General features: G+C 31.9%; 1 protein-coding gene across 1 annotated transcript; it reads left to right on the top strand.

Moving 5' to 3' along the window:
• Window positions 1-4,768: 4,768 nt before the first annotated feature.
• On the top strand, window positions 4,769-10,135 carry LOC120173829 (MADS-box protein JOINTLESS-like). Its single transcript, XM_039180896.1, has 9 exons — window positions 4,769-5,046; window positions 5,345-5,550; window positions 7,107-7,188; window positions 8,254-8,315; window positions 8,572-8,671; window positions 8,755-8,796; window positions 9,164-9,202; window positions 9,706-9,845; window positions 9,951-10,135. Exons 2-9 carry the CDS (start codon window positions 5,369-5,371, stop codon window positions 9,967-9,969), a joined length of 666 nt encoding a protein of 221 aa, XP_039036827.1. The 5' UTR covers window positions 4,769-5,046; window positions 5,345-5,368; the 3' UTR covers window positions 9,970-10,135.
• Window positions 10,136-18,048: the final 7,913 nt, after the last annotated feature.

The following is an 18,048-nucleotide window of genomic DNA, read 5'->3' as shown; positions in this document are numbered from 1 at the left end:
AAAAGGGGGAGAAGTTTAGTTTGAAAAATTCAATTTCTTAATGAAAAAGGGGAGCTTAACATTTTCATATGTTTTCCAACAACAAGTATCTTTTTCATTAAACATTTTATTAAGGGGAGTTTTTGCCAAAAACAATTTTTCAAATATTTTGTTATATCAAAAAGGGGGAGATTGTTGAACTATGTTTCGATATAACAATTTAAGGCAAAATGGTTTTTGGACTTGAATTGAATTTACAAAATGTATTTGGACTTAATTGAATTTATTCAAAATTTAAAAAATAATTCAAAGTTCTTTTAATTTAAAATTGAGCACAAAATGTTTTTATGAATAGTAATTTACTATTTGAACAGTATGTAAAAGGGGAACCGAGGCTCAAAATTCCAGTATGTAAAGGGGAACCGATTCCCCCCAAGGGGGTACCGATTCCCTCACTGTTCATCAGCCCAACGGTCATAATTTGAATATTATGAAGGGTATCGATTCCCTATGAAGGGGTACCGATTCCCCCCATTCTGGGCAGCTTATTTTTGCAGAAAATCATTCCCAAACGGCTCCAAAACATCCCCAACGGCTAGATATGACTTCAAACACATTCCAAGCTATAAATACAAGCTAAGGACACTTGAAGAAGTAAGAGAACAACTATCCAAGTAATCAAACACAAGAGAAGAGTTTTTCATTCTTATTTCATCTTTCTCTTGTAAATATTTTGTTCTTCTGAGCTTAATTCTTGTAAACACCTACCTTAGAGAGGTTTTATTGTTTACATCTTTTATCCTTTTGTAAAGGGGAAAGGTTCTAGCTTAGCCCGTGTAAAAGCTAGGGAAAGGTTCTAGTTTAGCCCGGAAAAACTAGGGAGTTTGTAAGGTTACTCTTTATCCTCAAAAGAAAGAACAAATTAGTGAATTTGTTGGAAAATCCTTTGTGAGGAGCTAAGGTAGTGGATGTAGACTTTGATTGAGAAAGTCGAACCACTATAAATCGCTGTCCAATTCTCTATCTTTCAATCTCCTTACTCCCTAAACACAAAACCGTTCCGACCCCTCTTTGCAAATCGTTCCGGTTGTCGTTTCGAGCTTCCGAAAATCATAACAGTATGATTTTTAGATTCAATTGTTATAGTGAGATTTTGGATATTTATGAGTATTAAATTGAGACAAGTTGGTTTTGATAAGTGAAATTGAGTTTAAAGGCATGAAATGAGATAAAATTGGAGATTTGAGTGAGTTTTTGGTTAATTATCAAAATGAAATAGCTAAATTCTGGGCAAGGATATCGGTACTAGAAGAACAATATCGATACTTCAAGGTAAAACTAGTTGAATTCGAGGATCAGTATCGATACTGATTGAAGAAGGTATCGATACTGATTGAAGAAGGTATCGATACTGAAATGGGGGTATCGATACCTATAGTAAGGTATCGATACCATTATCAAGTATGAAATTCCAGAATGCCAAAATGGTATCGGTATCGAAGTGGGTATCGGTACTGTAGGAAGGGTATCGATACTAGTGCGCCTGAAATAGTCAATTAGGTGTTTCTTTCAGCTTAAGTTATTAATGTTTGGTTAATAGCAATATGAATTTCGATATTCATCTCGATTGTATTATTGTGTAGACGTTAAACGAAGGCAAATTTTGGACGATTCGACGTTATAAGTTATCGATCAAGATTGATAAGGATCTTGCTAGAACTTACGTGAGACAAAGGTGAATGCAACTCATTTTTTTATATTAGATTTGAGGGTGGTTTGCGATAAGACAACCTTAGAGATTTCAATCGAAAACCATTTTTATTTCTTTTATTTACAATGTTTTATTCAAGTTATATTTCTTAAGCTATGTTTTGAATTTTATCTGTACATGATTATGAAAATGTGATATGTGAATATGCTTATGTGAAAATGTTCGATGTGAAAGTGCCTATGTGAACAAGACACACTTTGAGTAATGAAATGATAAATAATTATGTGGTCAAAAGCCCAATGTATATGTATGAGAATTAGAGGTATAGTTGACATGCCAAGAGTTGAGGTTTCTATCCTATGTGGTTCTTCGGGACAATCTTATGTGGTATTTCGGGACAAAACTATGCGGTCCTTAGGGACAAAACTATGTGGTCATTCGGGATAAATATGTGGCACTTCGGTGCAAATTATATGAGTTGCGATGACAACATTATTACACAACCTCAATGTATTCAAATACCTAGAGTTCTCAATAATATACATTGGGCCATTGAAAACATTGTTATATGAATCGAACAATGTATAAAAGAATCTATTATTGTTATGAAAAGAAATTTGAATCTCTTATTAAATGTTTTTATGAAATAAATAAGAATTTTTTATAAAGTTTTATGTGACTCGTATTTGCCTCACTAAGTCAATGACTTAGCGTGTGATTATTTCACATATAGGTTTGAAGAAAGCAGAGAGCTAAAGCTAGGCAAGGACAACATACTCCCCAATGTTTTTAAAACCGGACCGGACATTGAATCGGTGAAGCTACTGGTTCACTGGTTCAACCGGGTTCAACCGCGGTTGAACCGGATTTTATATAAAATAATATTTTTTTTAATTTTACATAATATTCAAAGCAATATTAATATATATGTAACACTTTTTTTAAGTTTACAATATTAAAAGGTATCAAAATATCACAAGTCATAACATATATAAATTAAAAACCGTAAAATCAAGTGAAACAAAATGATTCAAATCAACTACAACATAATATTTAAGGTAAAACATATTAAATAATAAATATAATTATATAACTATAATCAAAAAAATAAAATTGGGGCTTAAAAAAATCATAACAAATGATTTCATTTGGTTTAATTTTTATTTTTAAAAAAGTAATCCCACATGGCTAAGAAACATAGAAGAGCATCCCAACTTACTTCTATAAATAATAGAGGTAATTTGACATTCAAAATCATAGAGCCTTTTGGTGAGCACATAGCGAACTATTGTTTTGCTTCAATTGAGCTCTAATTTTAGGCTTCAATCAAACTTCTAATTTTTTTTTTGAGTTCGAGCCTTTTCGAGTTCAAGTTTTAATATTATATTTCGAGTTTGAGTTAAACTTGATAATTTTTAGCTCGTGAGTTTTTGAGTCGAGTTGAGCTTACTTTTAAAGTTTTCGAGTTCAAGTCGAGCTCAACAATACTCGAATTTGACTTGGCTTGTTGAACAAATGACGTCGTTTGGTTTAATTTTTTTTAAAAAGAAAAAAAGTGAACCGGCGATTCAAACCGATTTTGTCGATTTTCAGCCGGTTCATCCCGGTTCTACCGGTTTTCAGCCGGTTCATTGCCAGACCGATTTTGTGAGGTAACCGGATCGACAGGCCACCGGTTCATGGTTCAACCGGTTGAACCGGCCGTTCCGGTCCAATTTTGATAACCATGATACTCCCTCAAAAGATCAGATCAGACCAATTTAAATCTTATGTTCTTGTTATTAAGTTTAAAGTATAATGTTCTGATCAGTCTTGTAATCAAACATTTTTGTATTTATGTAAATTATTAAATATTTTATTTAAAGGTGAATGTGTGTTTTCATTATTTACTTTAATTCAAGGGTTCCACCATCTTCATACAAATAAAAGTTTAAATTTTCCTCCACTTTTTAAGAGTCAATAATTTGAAAAGTCAATGTGACACATCAGATTCATATCTGGGTTGGGTACGGGTTAAGGGTGTTACATATACTTCGTGAACCCTAGGATGAAAATCACGATCCCACGCGATTTCGACTGCCAATCGACGACAACTATGACATTGTATGACTAGTAAGATGGTAGGGACTACGTTGGCAGTGGTGATCATGGTTGAAAAGGACAGTGGTGACATGTTAAGGTTAGGATTTGGGGATTCTAGAGATTTTGGGGGTTTTTATAATTTAAGAGAAAATATGGTTTTTTTATAAATACAATAATATTTCAAATATTTTTTTAAAAAATAAAATTTTAAAATTACCAGATTGTGACACGTGTCACTTAACGGGAAAATTAACACCGTTGATAATCCAGGCACCTAAAGTGGTAAGGTTTGTAACGTTAGCCACCGGGATGTGTCCAAAAATACTTTAGGCACCTATTTGAGAAAAGTGATATAGTTTGGACACTTATTTTGATATTAAGCCAATAATATATATACACACACTTGGATTTTATCTTACTAATTTATTATTTAGCACATTGCTAATAAAATAGAAAATAATAAAAATAAAATATTTATACACTTTAACTCTATTATCGGATTAAAATCGGGGCAATGTTTGGTTCATATCAGGTTTGGAAAAATTAAATTTGGGTTACTTTCGTTTTGGTTGCTTTCATTTCGAGTTTTTCTAGTTCAGGTTACTTTTTGTTTAATTAAAATTCAGATCGATTTCAGTTCTGGTTCGGGTTACCTTCAATTTGACTAAATTCTAATTGATTTTGGTTTGATTCTATTTTTTTCGAGTTTCGGATCAAATTTAAATCATCATGTTTGGATTTATTTCAAAACTCGATTCGAATAACTTGGTTTAAGTAATCAGAATCGGATCAAATTTACTACGTCTACGTAAAATCATATATATAAACAATAAAAATCTAGTCCATCTCCTATTTTATCCATTCCCGTAAAATTTAATTCTTCTTCTAATAATCAAATAGAAAACAATTTGACAAATATTTATTTATTTGTTTTGGCAAGCCCTTCCTTATCTGGGACATAAAAGGAATCTTTGTATCTCTTATCTCCTTGCTTCTCTTTTGTTTCTATAATTTGGTTGCTTTTTTTCTTTCTTCTTTTCAAGTACCACCACCATCACTCACATTACCCCAGAAAAGCAAATTAATTAGGGAAAATTCATAAATTCCGACCAATCAAAACCCACCACTTTCTTCCATTTTTCATCCTAAATGAGCTACGATCGGAAAGTCCTTTTCTTGTCTTTTGCAACTAGGGTTTGTTTCAATGGTTCCTTCCTGATGTCATTTTTTTATAGTATTTGATTCTGCTGGCATACTTCGGAAAGCAGAAAACAGTTATGCAGCTAATCTCTTGATCACAGTTCATATGTTTTCTATTTATCTCTTTCCCATATACATTTTCTCGATACTTGGAACTACCTTTTCTGTTGTATTTCCTTTGTTTGAGCTGAGAAGCTGAGATCTCTATGTATATTGGGTTTGATTTCTTGTGACTAAGCACCAATTTGTTTATCTGCTTCGTAGCATAGTAAAGGAACTTCCTTTTCAAGTTCAGATTTTGATTTCCCAGGAAAATTATTGTTGCTGTCCTTGTTTACTTGAACAACACTTGGGTTTGTTCTTTGTTTTCAGGGTTTAGATAAATTATTGTCCAATATGACGAGACAAAAGATTGAGATAAAGAAGATAGACAACACTGCCGCGAGGCAGGTGACTTTCTCGAAGAGGAGAAGAGGGCTTTTCAAGAAAGCTCATGAGCTTTCCACTCTGTGCGATGCTGAGATAGCTCTTCTGGTGTTTTCAGCCACCGGCAAGCTCTTTGAGTACTCCAGCACCAGGTTTATAATCTATGGCACTTTCCTTTTGTATCATATATTATATATATTTTGAATAGTTGTATCATATTCATGTGTTCCGTACCTGCTTGCTTTCTATGGTAGATTTGGTTTGAGATGAACTGTGGGGGTGAGAAAGGTTAATTGCTTTGGAACAAGATCTGCAGAATCGAGAGAACTGTAAAAACGTCTAATTTCATAATGACTAGATGTTCTTGAATCTTATATTTCTATGAAAAAATTAAAAAAAAAACAAAAAGTTGTTTAAATAATTCATGTCAGAAACTGAGTGGAGTCTTAGGGTTGGGAGCCTGGCAACTGAGAAAAGAGATTGTTTCATCAACTTGATGATTTCTAGTTCCTAGTTTCCTGAAACCTTGTTTCAAGCGTTCCATGTATCTTCAATTACCCACTTCCATTACAAGAACTTTTGACTCCAAGTTGATGTAATTTCAGGATGCATCCCAATAAACCCACACAAAGTAAGCCAATATGAACATCATTGATCACTCAATCAATTAATCGCTCTTATTATACAAGACTTTGTAGTTTTTAAATTTTAATAATTGTTGAATGAGTGAAAATAGATCTAAGAATAATAGTATAAAATGAAAATATATTCACAAAAAAAAAAAGAAATACATTCATATATTTATTTCCACTCATCAAACTATCTTAAAAGATGTATAACTTTTAATTTTACACCTAGTGTAATATATATATTACTAAGACAACCCATTAAATAAAAAATGAAAACCCGAATGCAAGGGTGTCCTGGAGTAGTAGAAAGAAAAGCGAAAGAGCTTAAAAAAGAGAATACATCAGATGGGCAATAAACATGGGAAGACAATTCCCTAATTACATATGATGCATACTCATAAATATGTAAAACAAGGCCGGTTCTCTTCTTTTCATACAAAGGCTAGTCTCAACTTTTGCAAAGATGTACCCTTGCTTGCTCAAGTTCAAGGTTCTAGGGTTCCTTGTAATTTTAATTTACAAGTTATTAATTCCCCTTATATTTTTCGTCTTAACATTTTTTCCCAACGAATAAATTCATGTTTTATTAATGATATCACTCGGTTTAATAGATACTTGCAACCTTGCTATTCGCATGTGGATTTATTTAAAATGTTTTTTAGTTTTACATTAAGTACAATAGTCTAGAGTGATTATAAGGTAGTATCTGTTAAAATATTTTTTAGTCTATTAAGAACTTACGCACCTTGAAGATGCATATTCTCAAATCCGAGTTCTCTAGAGAGAATAACAATTTTTAACCCACTGAAATCACTAAATTAGTTTGATAAACTTATTATAATATTTTTAAAGTTGAAAACATAATTATAATCTTTACATTGCAAGAATCCCAAGCAAAGTAACGAGAAATTGCTCCTTAGATCACCATGCTATATATCAAAGATTATGATGTTCTTAAGTGATTCCATAAGAACTGATTAAACATTACTTTATTGTATTAATTAATTTTTATATTGGATGCATTGTTTTTATTGAACGTATTATAAAATATTTCATTAACTGCATTTTTTTTGGTCTAGTACGAGGCAGGTGATTCAAAGGCGTGGTTTACTACCGGAAAGGATTGACAAATTGGATTCAACTCCATCACTTGATCTGCAGGTTAATGGTGCTTTTAATTCCTTATTTTCTTATTGGAATATATCATATCTTAAAGGATTCTTCGATAAGGAGATAAGCCGTTGCAAACAAATGAAAAGGAATATATTATTTGTAGGTGTAGAGAATGAGAACCATAAAATTAGGTATTGAATGGTGATAATGAAAAAACACTTTCAGTTACAAAGATATTAATGATTTATCACTTATCCCAAAAAAATATATTAACGATTTATTAAAAGGAGTTTATATTATTACCAACGGGTTGATTGAAGTAGTAAGCAGCTTGATATCGTTTAAGCAAGATCTCATGTTTGAGTCATTGTGTATATAGAGAATCCCCACTGGGAGATTACACATTTGATTTGTCGGGTCCAGTTCACCTAACATTCATTAGGACACAAATTAAAGTAATGTGTCATATTCTCTGGTTATTTTCATCTTTTCTACTTCGGCGAAGTAGTGTCAGATGATGTTTTGAGTGACATTTATTCTAAACATGAATTGGGTTAAATGTAGTGATTTTTTAATAAAGGTTGGTATAAGCAACGGCAATTCTAATGAGAAGTTTTTCTTTTTGCGCACATATAAATTAAAATAGTTTTTTGTATTTTGAGTAAACTTTAGAACCATCTCTAAGGGAGAGAAATCTTAGTATAAAACTTTAAGTAACTACTCGCATATCATGCAAAGTCATCTATTTTTATTCGTAAAATAAAAGGTGAATGTGTTTCATAGATCAATCAGATGAATTACGCACATCTAAGAATCTTTTGTCTAGAGTATGTGAAAGTACCACGTTCGTGTTTTTTTTTTCATTTTCAATAATCTAAAATGATTACAAGATAGTATTTATTCAGAATTTTTTTAGTCATTAACAATACATCATATACATGTAGATATTGTTTGAACTCAAAACCTCTAAAGAGAACAACATATTCTTTAACATCGAACCCACCTGATAGTATTATTGTGAAATAGTGACATCTAATAGCCCATTTTGTATACTATTTACTTGGAAACCGAAACCCATTTTAACGAACAAGTTTTCATTCTGGTTTGTTTTAGCTCGAAAGCGCCACACGTAACATGTTGAGCAAGGAAGTTGCAGAAAAGACCCGAGAACTGAGGTAAATATTTCTCTAGTATAGTAGGTTGGCAGTTTGTGGGATCTTGGATGTGACTCGATTGTATTGTTGTATTCTTCTGATTGTCTGGTTGTATATAGAGTTTAAATAGGTGACAGACTGACAGGTGCTTTGCTTTTGAATCTTTTCGTGTTTTTTTGTTGGTATTTATATTAGGTTTTAAATTCAGTCTTGGCTGCAGTGTTTGTTTCAGTATCAGTTTGGGAGTGTTTGTCTCATCATGATGATATTGTGACAGACAGCTGAGGGGAGAAGAACTCGAAGGATTAAACCTTGAAGAGTTGAAACATCTAGAGAAATTACTCAAAACTGGCCTAACCCGAGTCACAGAAACAAAGGTTTTTCAAACTCCAACTGATCCCCTAATCTTTGCTTTTCAAAAGTTTTATTGCTAATGGTGAAGTTTAATTTCATGTTTCAGGATGATCGATTTTTGAAAGAAATCAGCATACTTAAGAGGAAGGTGATATAAATAGCTAACCATTCCTAGGGTTTATACGTATTCTTGTACATGCATGTCATGGCTTTTTCTTCAATGGTTATTTTTGATAGTCTCGAGTGATTATAAAGTATTATTTATTCATATATATTTTTAGTTATTGACAACACACGCATACACCTTACAAGTACAGTTGTCCGAACTCGGATCCACTAGAAAGAACAACGCTCTCTTTTATCACTTAGGTTGAGATGAACTCTGATTATTAGACTATGGAAAGCATATGCTTCTGCATTCAAATAATTTAATAGCAAAAGGATCCACTTTATTGTTTTCTCAGTAACTTTTGTCTGAAAAAGTAACCTACTACTCATCGTTGTTGAATTTGAAGGGAGCAGAACTCGAGGAAGAAAACCAGAAATTGAAACAAGTGAGTGTTGAATCATTTTTGGAAACTTGATTGTTGTTTCTCGTTTTTAGGGTAGTTTTGTTGCACAGCGGTTTAGCTTACAGTGGACTTTAATGTAAAATGTTATCTTGTCTAACCAAAAAAATTATAAAATTGATAATAATTTCAGTTACAACGAAAAATGTTACGTTACATCGGTTTTTAACCTAAATATTATTTGTTTACTCTAAAAGGTAATATAATTGGTAATAATTTTGATTACAACCGAGAATGTATTTGCTGTAACTTTTAGGTTTGCAACCGGATAGTTATGTAATTTACATAATTTGTTATGGAGAATATAATGTTTTCAGTTTCAACTTAAAACGTTATTCTGTCCAATTTAATAAGTTATGCACTTGATAACTTTTTCAGTTACAATTGATTTTTATCGTTTTTTTAGCCTTATATTAACTGGATGTATCGTAGACTCGTCCATCGCATTGCTTTCAATATTGTATTCACAACCAAGTCTAATATGCTAGGTGGAGAATTTACCTCATGCGGTCCAAGAAATTGTAGGGCATCAAGGCCAGCCATCAGAGCCAGTTGCCCTTGTTCACACATCTAGAAACCCTCGGCCTCATGGATACAATAATAGCTCTGATATTTCCCTCACACTGGGGTATGTAGTCCTAAAAAAGTAGGGTTATTTGTACTTTATTGCTAATATATGCTTATGTATCTGGTATAGTCCGACCTGAGTGTATCATCCAATGCCATTTTGCAGGTTACCTTTCCCTAACTGATAGAAAGATTAGAGGGGATGTTGTGAAGAAATGATCATCTTCCAGCATGATGTCTCATCTTTAAAGGGCCATTTTTTCCAAGTAAATATAGAACACGACTTATTTATTTTAATCTACTTGTGTATCTATCTTCTCGAGATAACTAATTTTTATTGATGATTAGGGAAGATAGTGAAAATGGGATATCCAACACTATCTGCTTCCAGTAGTGAAAATATAGTCAAAGATAGCTCTAAAATAGGTATTTACAATATTCGATTTAAATTAATCGATCAATAAATCATATATTAATCATTAAAATAAAACAATAACTATTCCGTTAAGATCTCCGCCAGACGACACTAGCATTTGCCGTGGGCTCTATTTTACAACTTTCGGCTACTAACATATTGCATATAAATCTATTAGAAATATAACTTCTCACTTTTATTTCATTTAGAAGTCTATTATCTCATCTCACTAGATGCTATTCACGGTTTGTATATTCTTTTAATTTGTCACGAATTTGGGAAGAATTTTAAGTAGAATTAAAAAAATAAAGTAAGAAGATGAGAGAAGTAAAATTCAGAAAAATTGATTTAATTCATTAATAATATCTTTCTAAATGCTTAATAAATGCTTATAGTTATTCAACAATACATTTTTGGCAGCTACAAAAGTTGTAATATCTAACAAACTAATGGTAAGCTTCTTTGTTGGTTCTCTCATGTTGGCAGACAGGGTTTGTTACTGGGCCATCTCTATTCACATCCTTCCAGCTCAATTGATTGATCTGCTCGTTCTTATACTTACTTGGGCTCGCCTGATTAGCATGGTTACTAGGTTTTTCTTGGCCCAATACGACAAAAAAAAATTATTTAGCCCAATAGGGGACATTGTAGTTGTTTTGGGATCTACGACATTAGCTACAATATAGTTGGAATTCATCACATCGAGGCGACGAGTTCTGTTGGAAATAATTTTTAAATAGACACATGAATATTTAATCATTTTTCTCGAACTCGTCACGTCAAGGTGATAAGTTTCATTAAAATAATATTGTTTTTTTACTTTTCGAGTACTTTTTTTACAAAAATAAAAAAGTGGAACTCGTCATGCTGAGGTAACGAGTTTCATTAAAATATTATTTTTTTAAATTTAGTAACTGTTTATAGTAGCTGACAAACTAACAACATGATTTTTTTTGAATTGATGGAACTCATCACGTCGAGGTGAAGGTTCCAATGATTATTTTTACAAAATTTAATTATAAATAGGAGTGGGTGAGTTGAGTGTATATGAGATTGAATTCATGTATTTGTGTGAAGAATATTATTAAAATTTTCGAATGATATATTTGGGTTTGATTACTCAGACATAAATGATTCAGATTCGAGCTAACTTTAAATGAGTAGCGGGTAAAAGAAGCTATGAAGTCAATACTTGATCAACATGAGGAGAGAAGGAAACTTGAAGAAGAGAAGAAGAAGTATGAAGAGTTATCGATCCAACATAGCAAACATCTTATAAAGAATAATGAAAAAAAATTGTGTAGAAATTGAGAAGAAGAATGAGAGAAAAAGTCATTTTGTATGTTGATGAAATGTTTTAAATATATGTATGAATTTTGTGTTTAGTTAAAAGTTATTTATAAGTAGTATGCAATTATAAATGAAAAATTAAAAATGTAGATGGATAATGATGTTTATAAACAAATTATCCGACGATTGATACAATAAAATAACATGAGAATTTTCATTACAAAGGTTTTATCGGTCCGTTTGATATTTAGGAAGAAATGGATAATGGTTCTTGTTGTGGCCTTCACCTCAAAAGTGGCCACAAAGTTTTAACATACCTTGCTCTCGTTGAGGATCATCCATATCAATATGAATTCGAGTAGATTCAGGCCGACCCTTCAACTTTCTTCGTAATTATGGATTTGGCAACCATTCTTCAAAAGTTGTTGGTGGCCAATAAGAATCGTTTGGGATATACTTAAACTCGCAACTGCATAATACTATGTAGGCTATAACAATGATCAACTAGTATGCATGCTATAACAATCATCAACATATGAGTATGGATCAATATTAACATATATACATGCAGTAATAACGTGAGGGCAAGGGTATCTGAAAGCTTGAAAATGTCTACAATCACACCATCTTCTGTTCAGATTACCAGTTTATGTGGCAGAATTACCACCCTCATGTGGTCGAACAAGTGCTTGGACAACATAGTCAGAATCAAGTCTGGCAAAATTATGGACAAACATTGATGTTGCATGTGTTTGATTTTTGTTCATTGCCTTTTCTAAATCTGGAGCCCAATTTCTACCATCATTGATCATTGCCTCTATTGGTGCACCTTTGTCCACCCAAACTTTACCCAACCAAAAGTAAGTCTCCCTAACAATACTTGCAACCGAAAGATGTTTAGTCCCCTTTAAGCACTAAAATTATACATTTGGCAATATTGGTGGTTATATAGTCGTAACATCGACCCTGATCATCATATGCTTGTGACCATATTTTCTGAGGTATTTCAACTCTAAAGTTGTAAACATCTTCTCCGTATTTCGTCAAATTTTTCAGCCTTGCACGAAAGTTCAATTGTAGTAAAACATATCCTAAAAAAGTTATATTTCAGAATAATAATTAGAGAAGAACATAAATTATGCAAAAATCATGAACGAAAAAATAAGAATAAGTTACCCATGTTAATAATATTTTTTTGTTGATATTTTTGTTCATAAATCTCGCCATAACATTAGAAACAATATAACGTATGCAATACACCGGGTATGCATGGGGAGGCGACCATTTGCTTCCCGGTCTATCAATCGTGGACAATAACCCAGGTGAACAGTCAGATATCATACAAATCCCATCTTGAGTGACAACATGGGAGCGCAAGTTGGAGAGAGAAAAAATCCACGTTTCTTTCGACTCATTCTTAACAATGGCAAAGACAATGGAGAAAATGTTTCTGTCACCATCTTGTGCAACAACTATCATTAGGACTTATTTGTATACGTCATACAAAATGTGCCATCCATTGGAACCATTTTTTTACAATACCGAAAACCTTCAATATGTGACTTGAAAGCCCATAACAAGCCTAAAAAACTCTCTTCCCTGGAATAACTTCTCCATCAATAGTCATCGCAGAATGAGTATAATATCGTACAATGGTTCTGTGGATGAAAAATTTTATGGTGTGCAATAGATGTAGTAGCTCATTATACGACTGATCTCAATCACCGTACAACAGTTTCATCACCTTCTTTTTTGCCATCCATGACTTGTAATAAGACAAAAATATATCAAAAATCATTCTCGATGGATGGAACTATCATTGAAACCAAGATCCTTGGATTTTTCTTCACCAAAAGCTTCACATACGAGCATATGACATTAGAATCTAAGTGTTTGTGGTCGTGAGTCAATGAGCTTAATGTACAGCTGTGTGAGATATGAAACCTTTTTTACCTAACACAACATCTTAAGCTGTAAGTATGAAACATGTATCATCCACTTACAACCGACATTATGGTTAATACACTTGAAAAAGTATATCTTTTGATCAGACTCCACCGCATAGGATTATATATGAACTTTGATATGCAATTCCTTCACTGCTAGTTGGGCATCCTACTTAGTTTCAAATTGGGACCCAACTACCAACTCTGTTGAACCATCGTCGAAGGTACCCCAATGTGTTGTACATGTAGCTGACATATAAGGAATCTTAGGATTCCTCATGGCATCTTAGTTTATGTTATGCATTGCAACTGGAGGGTGATAGTGAGACATCTCAACTTAAGCCATTTGGTGCTAAGGGGGTGTTGTTGAATAGGCTCAACCCCTTGGATCATTCTACAAGGCATGGGCCCCATGAAATCATTGCCTCCCAGACATCACCCTCAACATAAAAACCTTGTCCCTCTAAAGCAGCTTCAGCGATATCAGAATCAACAATTATTGGTGTGTCATCGTCTAATATCATTGGAATAAAAGTTTCATCATCATCGTTAAACTCAGCAAGGCTTTCACTGAATCACCCAAAAAGGTTGTCAATAGTTGATGGTCATGCTTCTTCAATGACGAACAACACTATTGATGAGGTAGAAATATCCATATCATTTTTCATCTTCGCTTATATCTCGATCATTTGATTATTTGAAGATTGATGCAATCCAACCATCACAACAACACCACCATCATCCTCAAGCTGGATCGCTCCATATGTGAGTGGAGTCAATGAATTGTATGTCGATAACTCAAACACAAAATTGAAGCTTTAAGTTTTCTTTCGATTTTCTGCTTCATGTGACGATGAGAAACATCTATCAAAAACATCGTGTTTACAGGTCTCTATGACGTAAACACAACACCATCATCGATTTGTAAAATTTCACCATTTGAATGAACAACTGTGAAAATTTGTTAGCCATTGTTTGAGAAAAATTTTCTAGTGCTTCAATGAAATTTTAGAAAATAGAAGTTTAAGCAAATTTAAAAGCAAAACGACTTTTTCTCATATCATCAATGACCAATCAATTTAGTGACAGAAACTTTTCAGTAATATATCACTTCATTCAGAAACTTTTCAGTGGCTAATTAATACACTTTTCAGTGGCTAATTAATTCACTTCAGACACTTTTCATTGATATATCACTTTATTTCAGAAACTTTTCATTGATAAATAAATTCATTTTAGAAAAACGTCCTTTTCCAAACAAAAAATAATTCACTTCAAACACTTGTAATTGATATATCACTTCACTACAGAAACTTTTTCATACAAAAATTAATTCACTTCAAAAACTTTTCATTGATATATCACTCCACTGTAGAAACCTTTCAGTGATAAATCAATTTATTGTATAAACTTTTCAGTGATATATCACTTTATTTTACTTTTATATCAGACAATGACGGACATAAACCTATTTTTTATATAAACCTATTTTTTTTATATCAGCTCATCCTATAGGAAACGCTTCCCGAGGGCCTATAAATATGTGTGAGGTGAAACAAAAAATATCTTATAAAAATTGAGTCTTTCACTTTCAAAACTTGACTCTTTTCCTAACATGGCTACTATTCTTGCAATTGTCTTTTATGATTGCAAAATTTTAACCATGTCTTTAAAAAAATTCAACTAAACGAGTTGAATTTCAAAATTGAAGGAAGGGTCCAACTCAAAAACAATAGAATGATATCTTCATTAGATTATGGATTTCCACTATCTTGTACGAGGTTTCAGATAAGTGATGAGGTCAACCTTGATGATATAATTGAGACATACTACTACATTCTATGTCTAATGTCAATTTGTTTGTAGAGTTCGTTGATGTCGACCTTGCTCGTATGGTTGAGGATGCTACTTTCAGCTCGAATATCCCACCAACTAAGAATAAGGATGAAGAAACAGATGTAGATGATGGAGAACCAGAAGCATGGTTCCAATTTGCACGTGAATGCCAACAAAAAAAGGTAACGGAGAATTGAAGAACTTAATATTACTTCTAATGAGTATACTGATTATGAGGATTAAAACATCATAAAGAAAAGTTGTATGCTTATGATTTTACTTTACTATTTAAGTTGTATGTAAGGTTTGTTGTGTTTATGTCATTAACGTAATGTGTTAATTTTGTTGTTTTTATCTTCTTAATGTAATGTTGTTCTTATCTATTACAAAATGTATTTTAGTGCAAATACTTTGAACTAAATAAAACCTCAAAGCATTTTATACTTTGAACTAAATAAAACATTCGTATGGCAGTTGGAACTCGTCAACCCGGTGTGACGAGTTCTTTTTTTATACTTTTTTAAGAAACACCATAATCGAAAAAAAAGATAAAAATATTATTCTAATGAAACTCGTCACCTCGACGTAACGAGTTTTGTGAAAATAATTAAATATTAATATGTCAATTTAAAAATTATTTCTAACGGAACTTGTCACTTCGAGGTGATGAGTTCTACCTACACTGTAGCTAATGTTATAGGTCCTAAAATAAACTACATTGTGTCCTATTGGGCTAAATAAGTATTTTTTTGCCGTATTGGGAAAAAAACCTGGTTTCTATGTTTATTCTTTATTTGCTCTAACTTTTTCTCCTTAAACATATTTATTCTCCCTGAGCCATCTTTGATTTTTCTCCAATTTCCAAATTTCCCATTTGCTAACGCTAATTAACTTTTCATCATGATATTATTCCCTCTTATCGTGCCATTGATTTCTTTAACTGTTCCATTGACAAATGGTTTATTGAATATTTTGTTAGCATACGTAGAACACCGTTATCGCAAGATTTCAACACCCTTTATTAGGGTAAAGTTACTGAGTACTTTAGTGAGCTTTAATATCCATAGGACTCTTACATTTATTTGGTCCGTCAACTTTATTATATTTTGGATTAATTTTTTTAAATTATCATTTAAAGGAGTTCTGAATTTATAAACTTGTTTTTAGAATGCTTATGACTTAATGGGTTTGTTTTATGAAAAATTCATATTATGATGTTTTAAATGGAATTTTTTTAATAGTTCTTGCTTTAGTGGCCTAATGTGACACATTAAGTCCATACATGTTTAGGGTGTTACATCGAGTGTTGAAATCTTTGAAGTTCTTTGAAAGACATCTTCTGAAATTCTTTGAAGTCTCTAAAATGTAATACCCTTCGAGTAGTTAACAACCTCTTGACATGACCCTTAGTAAGCTTATGTGATCTACCAAAGATAATATGCTATCTCATTAGGGGTGTAAAATCGCGTAATCGTTCAGGTTTCAGTCGGATCCTGGCAGGTCGGGTAAAATCGGATACAGGTCAAGTCAGGTAAATTTGACACCAGATCCAGATCGGGTTCAGGTTAGGTCAAATCAGTTCGGGTTATTTTCAGGTTGATTTGACACCAGATCTAGATCGGGTTCAGGTCAGGTCATTTTCAGTTCGGATCGTTGCCAGTTCAGGTCAAAACAGTTCAGGTCCGAAGCAGTTAAAAAGCAGGTTAATTCAGGTTCGGATTGACTTCAAGCGAATCTCGTTCAGATCAGGTCACATCATTGGCATATAATATTCTGGTCGTATCTCTATCAGATACGGATTGAGTTCAAATCGGGTTAATTTTTATTTTTTGGATTAATTATTTTCGTCTTTCGCGAACGTTGAATTGCAATTTGTAATTGTATATGATTTAGAGTAAATTACTAAGAATATAAATAATCATGATTCAATTTTATGAAAAATACAAATTTAAGAATTAAATTGAACAAATATGAAATTACAAATAAAAATTTAAATAAATTAAACAACACACATTGATGATGGATCAAATCGAAATAATTTTAAATTGTGAGGTTGAAATTAATACAAAAAACTAAATTATACCCATTTAAAAAGTTATGGGCCAATTAAAAAAATTGAATTAAGTAAAAAGTATGGATCAATTTCATATGCAAATAAAATTTGGAGGACTAAATTGAAAAAATATGAAATTTAAAAAAAAATTAAATAAATTAAACAACACACATTGATGAGGGATCAAATCTAAATAAATTTAAATTGTGATGTTGAAATTAATACAAAAAAGTACTAAATTATACCCATTTAAAAAGGTTATGGGCCAATTTAAAAATAGAAATAAGTAATAAGTATGGGTCAATTTCAGATGCAAATAAAATTTGGAGGACTAAATTGAATAAATATAAAATTAAAAATAAAAATTTAAATATGTTAAACAACACAAAAGAGATCAAATCAAAATAATTTTAAATTTTGAGGTTAAAATTAATACCAAAAAAGTACTAAATCATACCCATTTAAAAAGTTATGGGCCAATTTAAAAATAGAAATAAGTAATAAGTATGGGTCAATTTTAGGTGCAAATAAAATTTGGATGACTAAATTGAACAAATATGAAATTACAAATAAAAATTTAAATATAATAAACAACACAAAAGGGATCAAATCAAAATAATTTTAAATTTTGAGGTTGAAATTAATACAAAAATGTACTAAATTATACTCATTTAAAAAGTTATGAGCTAATTAATAAATATAAATAAGTATTAAGTTGAGAAAA

The sequence above is a fragment of the Hibiscus syriacus genome, unplaced genomic scaffold (assembly GCF_006381635.1).
Source record: "Hibiscus syriacus cultivar Baekdansim isolate YM2019G1 unplaced genomic scaffold, ASM638163v2 tig00111989_pilon, whole genome shotgun sequence".
In the NCBI taxonomy this organism is placed as follows: domain Eukaryota; kingdom Viridiplantae; phylum Streptophyta; class Magnoliopsida; order Malvales; family Malvaceae; genus Hibiscus; species Hibiscus syriacus.
Note: the sequence above shows the minus strand (reverse complement) of the source record. Positions and strands in the feature narration are given on the sequence as shown.

Coding starts and splice junctions, on each gene's coding strand:
- LOC120173829 (XM_039180896.1), top strand. CDS start 5,369: ATGACGAGACAAAAGATTGAGATAAAGAAGATAGACAACACTGCCGCG. Junction 7,189..8,253: donor CTCCATCACTTGATCTGCAG/GTTAATGGTGCT, acceptor GGTTTGTTTTAG/CTCGAAAGCGCCACACGTAA. Junction 8,672..8,754: donor CCCGAGTCACAGAAACAAAG/GTTTTTCAAACT, acceptor TTCATGTTTCAG/GATGATCGATTTTTGAAAGA.